Source organism: Coffea arabica, chromosome 8e (assembly GCF_036785885.1).
Source record: "Coffea arabica cultivar ET-39 chromosome 8e, Coffea Arabica ET-39 HiFi, whole genome shotgun sequence".
Taxonomy (NCBI): Eukaryota; Viridiplantae; Streptophyta; class Magnoliopsida; order Gentianales; family Rubiaceae; genus Coffea; species Coffea arabica.
Window position 1 is genome coordinate 51,175,335 of NC_092324.1, and position 7,140 is coordinate 51,182,474.

General features: G+C 35.8%; 1 protein-coding gene across 1 annotated transcript; it reads left to right on the forward strand.

Moving 5' to 3' along the window:
* The first annotated feature begins 2,321 nt into the window (after positions 1-2,321).
* On the forward strand, positions 2,322-6,799 carry LOC113703274 (uncharacterized). The gene is made up of 4 exons (XM_027224581.2): positions 2,322-2,684; positions 2,818-2,979; positions 3,561-3,792; positions 3,874-6,799. The coding sequence occupies exons 3-4, from the start codon at positions 3,621-3,623 to the stop codon at positions 6,627-6,629; spliced, it is 2,928 nt and encodes a 975-aa protein (XP_027080382.1). The 5' UTR covers positions 2,322-2,684; positions 2,818-2,979; positions 3,561-3,620; the 3' UTR covers positions 6,630-6,799.
* Positions 6,800-7,140: the final 341 nt, after the last annotated feature.

Genomic DNA, 7,140 nt, shown 5'->3' on the forward strand with positions numbered 1-7,140 from the left:
AAATTTCTTGATACTTAAATCCAACCAAAATTTAATTGTTTATAATCATCTCCTACTGGATTATTTACCTTTATATTAGTTGACAGAGTATGTGTGAATTAGCATTTTGACCCGTACTATGCATGGATTTGCATTTCAAATAAAAAATAATAATATTGTATAGATAAAATTATATGATAAAAGTCAAAATGATTTGGAGTGTATACTCCCATCTTATTGGGTTGATATCCTATCATAATTTGAATAAAATAATTTAATTCATAATGCGTTATATGTTAGAGTAACTATAAACTTATTTATGATTAACCAACAAAAGATATTCTTGTCCCATATTTCACAATTTATAATATAAAAACAAAATAGAACTAACTCATTTAAAATAATAAATAAATGAATTTGGTGGTTTTTTCTTTTTTTTATCCTTTCAAAATATACTTAACTTTGCATTTTCAAAACAAAAGCACTGGGTTTTAGTTATTTTAAATAAATTTAAATTGAGTAGTGTCAAATTTTCAAATGACATTTTATAGTTAAATCCGTATTCAATTTCAAAATTGAAGAGATAAACTTTGAAGTCAACTAGAAAAATCACATAAAACTAAAAAATTGATCACAATAGTTACAAGCGTGGGCGTCTAGAAATGTAAATAAAAAATTGATAATATTATATAAAACCCTTAACAACCACAACAAATTTAAAAAATAACATAGCAGTGTTACATATTTACATATGCAGAAAAGAATAAGGTTAAGAATATACAAAATAATGAAGAAAACTCTAAGATATTTTTAGTTGTTGGGTTTTAGGCTTTTCTTAAAGCCTTTTTTTGATAGATATATACAAATTAAGTAGATCTAATTTACTGTCAAATGTTTTATATCTTTTCTTGAACTATATTATTACTTCCTTTTCATTTTGGCAGGACTAATGTTGTTTCACTTAATTTTTCATCAAAAATAAAGATTTTTAATAAAAATTTTCACATTGAAGGGCCAATAAAGTTTATTTTTAATTTAGTGATTTTAAATTTAGGCTTTATTAATGTTACCATTATTTATTCAACTTGGTCAATGGGTACATGTTAAGACGGTTTCAAGTATTAATTTTTTTCAAAAAAATATAATTAATTTGGAAGAGTATTTAAATACTTGGGGATAAGTTACATAAATCCTTTTTTTTAATCCATAAAGATCTCAGGTTCAAGTCTTCTCACTTACAAAAAAAAAAAAAAAACTATTATTTCCTTTTTGTTTTCTCTATAACTTGACCTTTTCGCTTTTAGTTAGGATTTTAAAATTGAAGGGTAAATTATTATTATTTCCTTTTTTACATTTAGCGAGAATAGTGATGTTTCCCTAGTGTTGTTTTTTAGTCATTAAATGGCCAAACTTATTTTTGTTAAGATTAATAAAAGACTAAAAGAAGTTTGGTGAGGTTGAGAAAAATTGATATTGAGATTGCAAAATCATATGCACTCTTTCCTATTTATGATATACCACGTTTGGAAAATTTTGCTTTTAGGGAGTAAACTTAACTAATAAAAGGATATGTTTAGGATGAATCCAAACAAGAGATAATAATGATAGTATAAATGGCAATCCTCGATTCATTAACCTAAAATAGTGGGAGAGTTTGAAATTTTGAAATTTTGAATTTGAGACAATGATAAGATTAGATAAAACCCATTATTTCAAAGTTTTTAATTGGATTTTATGCGTTAAAATAATTGAAAAATCAAGAAAAAACAATGGGGTTTAAAAGCTACAATATATATATATATATATATATATAAAGAAAATAAGCTACAATAATGGGGTTTAAAAGCTAGATGCGTCCCAATCGATTTTTTTGATTGTATATATTTACTCCCTTTCTATATAAAGAAAACAAAGTACGATTTCTCGACATACTGTACTAAGAAAAAGAAAATAATAGTAACAAAATATTTATAAAAAAAAAAAAGAAGGGGAGAGGAGCGGTACTATTGCAATTAGTTACGGACTGCAGAAGACCATTCCCAGTCAGACTGTCCTTTTGTTCTGGTCCCATTTACATGAATATCCCGGCTCCCCTCAAACGTACCTCCTCCTTCGAGTTTTGATTGTGTCATTTCATTTGTCAATTTGTTATAATTGTCAGCCTAAATTCTCAATTTCTCAGACAGAAGAACAGCACATAATAGTACAGCACATAATAGTAGAGAGATTCTGGACTAGATTTTAACTTTTTATGAATGTTTTGTTAGGACATAAAAGGGAAATGATGTGTGCTTTATTTTGAGTTGGACACATTTTAAACACTCTGTTAGGTATCATTGGAGAGTGAAGTGGACTTGAACAAATGAATGCACTCAAGTACTTCGTACTTCTTCGTTGACGGGTGCATGCTTCTATAACAAACAGCTTCTTGGGCAGTTGGGCTGAATTCATGCTGATTTCCGAACTTTGAAACTCTCTTTTTAATAGTAGTAGTGTATTTTCTTGAATAAAGGCAAAAGAAACCCCCTTTTGTTTTTCTTTTCCTTTTTTCGCTCATTTACTGACTTTCCAAAGTAAAATCTACTCCTCCTCTTTCGTCTTACTTTCGGAAAATAGGTCTTTTCACTGGTGAAAACTTGAATACTTCGATAGCCTCCAGGAAGAACAGTTCCAACATCCAACCCAGTGTCAACTTTCGTTTGTCTGTGAGTAATACACTAGCTATCCAAATAATAACTCAGGAAAACAGAAGTTGATAAATGAACGTGTTCTTTTCTATTGAAGGGTATTTTGTGTTGAATGTAATAAAGTTTGTATTTTTATGACTTCATTTGACAGGTTAAAAGAAAAGGTTGCTTGTGGAGGCTAATAAGACTGTTGGGTTGCTCTCAGTTGGAGATTTTATTGGGCTTTATTATTGGATTTTGGAAGCTCGAGTCTTCTGGGATTTGCAGAGGAAAAAGGTCTATCGTTGAGCAGAAAATCTGCGGTTCGAGAAATGTAAGTTTTTAGATCTGAATTCGAATTTATTAATTGTGATAAAAAAAATGGGACTTTGGACTAGAATTCCTGCTAGTAATCTCTAACTAAGATCCAATATCCTTCAAGTTTCAATCTTTGTTGATATTTCCACTACCGCAGGGATATGTAACTAAGGAGAGTAGTAACTTTGATGGCATGCGTGGGCATTATGTTTGTATTGAGTTTTGGCATATTTCTTGGAGGATTAAACGTATTCAGTTCTTGTGTCATGAGCCTGTATTAATTGAATTGGATATCTCATTGTTTGTAAGTTGTAACAACTTCATTCTTGCATTTTCTGCCTTTATAAGCTTTACGGTGGCTCTGTTGTATTAATTCCGAGCTGGTCATGATTGACGGTTGTGCCTTGGCCTTTCGCATTGTTTGGTTTTGTATTTGCCTTCCCAGTAGCACGATAAATGTCGTGCTTAGTAATCCTTCTAACATAATTATATTTGTTATTGGATGCACTCTCTCTCCTCCTCTGTAGCTTTGTGCTAGTTGCATTGCTTAATTTATTCATAGGCTGAAAGTTCTCAAGTTTTATCTTCTTGTCATAGGTGCTGCCTTTGGTAGAGTTTGTTGCTATTTTTGGTACATGGGAACAAGTTATCAGAAATATGGATGCTGGGGAAGATAGTTCTAGATTTGCACCAAGACCAAGTACAGCTTCGAGGAATTTGTCATCCTCATCTTCAGCGTTCTTTTCAGCAAATCAATCACCTTTTTTCTCTCCAAGATCACCAACATGTCAGTTACCAGCACGTTCAGACAATTCAAGTCATGCTACCAGTATGTTCATTGATCCCCTAAATGCCTTTTCGAGAATTGCTTACTTAGAATCCTTAAGAAATGTGACTTTTGCTTTGCCAGATGCTTATCCTAGTGCTGCAGCTTCTTGTCCTCCAATTGATCTTCAGAAGTTGGAACAAGTTTCTTCTTCAACATGCATTTCTGACTGCAGACTGTCAAGCTTTGTACGTGGTCAACAGTATCGTGAAAATGATTATATGAGGCCCATAGTGAAGCAGAAAAAGCTGGGGAAGATGAATGAAACTTCAGTAAATTCGACTTCTACTTCTTCTTGCTCAAATAGATTGAGGAGTTGTGACGTGTACATAGGCTTCCATGGTCGCAAACCATTATTACAACGCTTTACTAATTGGCTTCGTGCTGAGTTGGAGGCTCAAGGGTTGAGTTGCTTTGTAACAGATAGAGCTCGTTGTCGAAATTCCAGGAAACATGCTATTGTTGAAAGGGTGATGGATGCTTGTACATTTGGGGTTGTGATCTTAACAAGGAAGTCCTTCAGAAATCCATATACAATTGAAGAGCTGCGGTTTTTCTCAAGCAAGAAAAATTTGGTTCCGATATACTTTGATCTGGCTCCAGAGGACTGCTTAGTCAGGGATATAATAGAGAAACAAGGGGAGCTATGGGAAAAACATGGTGGAGAGCTCTGGGTACTCTATGGAGGACTGGAGAAGGAATGGAGAGATGCTGTTTGTGCCCTTTCTCGTGTGGACGAGTGGAAACTTGAGGCTCATGATGGGAAGTGGAGAGATTGCATACTCAGGGCTGTTACTCTTTTGGCATTGAGATTGGGAAGGAGAAGTGTCGTCGATAGATTAACAAAGTGGAGAGAGCAGGCAGAGAAGGAAGAATTCCCTTTCCCACGAAATGAAAATTTTGTTGGCAGGAAGAAGGAATTATCAGAGCTGGAATTTATGCTTTTTGGCGATGTTAGTGGAGATGCAGAAAAGGACTATTTTGAGCTAAAGGCCAGACCTAGGAGAAAGAATCTGACCATTGGCTGGGGTAGGAGCAATTCAGTAGATGAGAAGAGAAAGGGGCGACAAAGCGAAAACAGCAAGAGAAAGGGGAAAGAACCTGTTGTCTGGAAGGAATCTGAGAAGGAGATTGAAATGCAGAACAATGATTTTCCAGAATCACAGCAGCATACCCCAAAACTTAAGAGTAATGCAAAGCATGGTAGGAGAAGGAGATCCATGAAGGTTGTCTATGGAAAGGGTATTGCTTGCGTCTCAGGAGATTGGGGAATGGGCAAGACAGAGCTCCTTCTTGAGTTTGCATACAGATTTCATCAGAGATACAAAATGGTTCTCTGGATAGGAGGCGAAAGTAGGTATATCAGGCAAAATTATTTGAACTTGTGGCCGTTTTTAGAGGTTGATGTAGGAGTGGAAAATTGTCTGGGAAAAAGCCGGATAAAGAGCTTTGAAGAGCAGGAAGATGCTGCCATAGCCAGAGTTCGGAAGGAACTCATGCGAAACATACCTTTTCTGGTTGTAATTGATAACTTAGAGAGTGAAAAGGACTGGTGGGATCACAAACTTGTAATGGATCTTCTTCCTCGTTTTGGGGGAGAAACCCATGTCATCATATCCACACGCCTTTCTCGTGTGATGAATTTAGAACCTTTAAGACTTTCTTACCTATCAGGAATTGAGGCAATGTCTTTAATGCAAGGGAATGTCAAGGATCTTCCATTACCAGAGCTTGATGCTCTACGGGCAATTGAGGAAAAACTTGGAAGGATAACTTTGGGCCTTGCTATTGTGGGAGCAATTTTGTCTGAACTTCCTATAAATCCAAGTAGGCTTTTGGATACCATTAATAGAATGCCTTCCAGGGACATGATGTGGAGTGGTAGAGAAAGTCATTCATTGAGGCGAAATCATTTCCTTCTACAACTTTTTGAGGTTTGTTTTTCAATATTCGACCATGCAGATGGACCAAGGTGTTTGGCGACAAGAATGGTTCTAGCTAGTGGTTGGTTTGCACCAGCACCAATTCCCATTTCTCTTTTAGCTCTGGCAGCTAACAAGATCCCTGAGAAACACCCGCGCCAGCAGCTCTGGAAGAAAGTATTGAGCTCATTAACTTGTGGCTTCACATCCTCATATTCTAGAAGATCTGAAGCAGAAGCATCTTCATTACTCTTGAGGTTTAATTTTGCTAGAGCATGTATGAAGGAAGGTTGTATCCATTTCAACCCACTTCTGAAGCTTTATGCCCACAAGAGAGGAGTCATTGGAGTTGCACAAGCCATGGTACAAGCTGTAATAAGTCGAGGATCTATTAACCAGCATTCTGAGCACATATGGGCAGCATGTTTTCTGCTCTTCAGATTTGGAAATGACCCTATAGTTGTTGAGCTTAAGGTGACCGATTTATTATTTCTTGTTAAAGAAGTTATCTTACCGCTTGCAATCAGGGCATTCATCACATTCTCACGATGCAGTGCTGCCCTAGAACTTCTTAGGCTTTGTACCGATGCATTAGAAGCTGCAGATCAAGCATTTGTCACCCCAGTTGACAAGTGGTTGGATAAGTCCCTCTGCTGGAAACCTATCCAAACTAATGCCCAGTTGAATCCTTGCCTTTGGCAGGAGCTTGCATTGTCAAGAGCTACAGTGCTAGAAATCAGATCGAAGCTAATGATGAGAGGGGGACAATTTGATATAGGGGACGATCTAATTAGGAAGGCTGTGTTTATTCGAACTTCCATCTGCGGTGACGACCATCCTGACACCATTTCTGCAAGGGAAACCCTTGCCAAACTTACAAGACTCCTTGTTAATGTTCAAAGCCATACTTCACCATAAATAACTTTTTTCCTTGTAAGCATAGTTCATGGCAGCCACACACAATTTTGAATAAATAACGTTTCAGTTCAGAAGAAAAGTTCAGTGCCATTTCTACATGAATTAGATAGCCATTCTTTCCAAAAATTCTTTATATTGCTCTATGAAATGTAAATCATTATTGTCATTCATTCACTCTGTGTTAGCTGTTGTTTCTGAACCGTTTAACGTGCTGTTTACAGCTATCCTTGTTGACTGAGTTTCTTGTGAACAGAGCCTTGAAGGTAAAAAAAAATAGTGTTGCATCAAGTAATATGTGCCTAATATAGCCTCTATCGTTTTAACCTTTGATGCACCTGCCTACTGCTTACTCTCCCACTATAGATGTAGTGGAGCTAACTGCTGCCAATTGATATAGCCACCATGGAGCTAACTCCTTATTCTCCAAAATATGTTCCTGCTTCTCTGTTGAAAAACGGTTCCCATTCTGGTTTTCCTTCGGCTAAGGATAGGAAGAAGTCCGATGAATGAA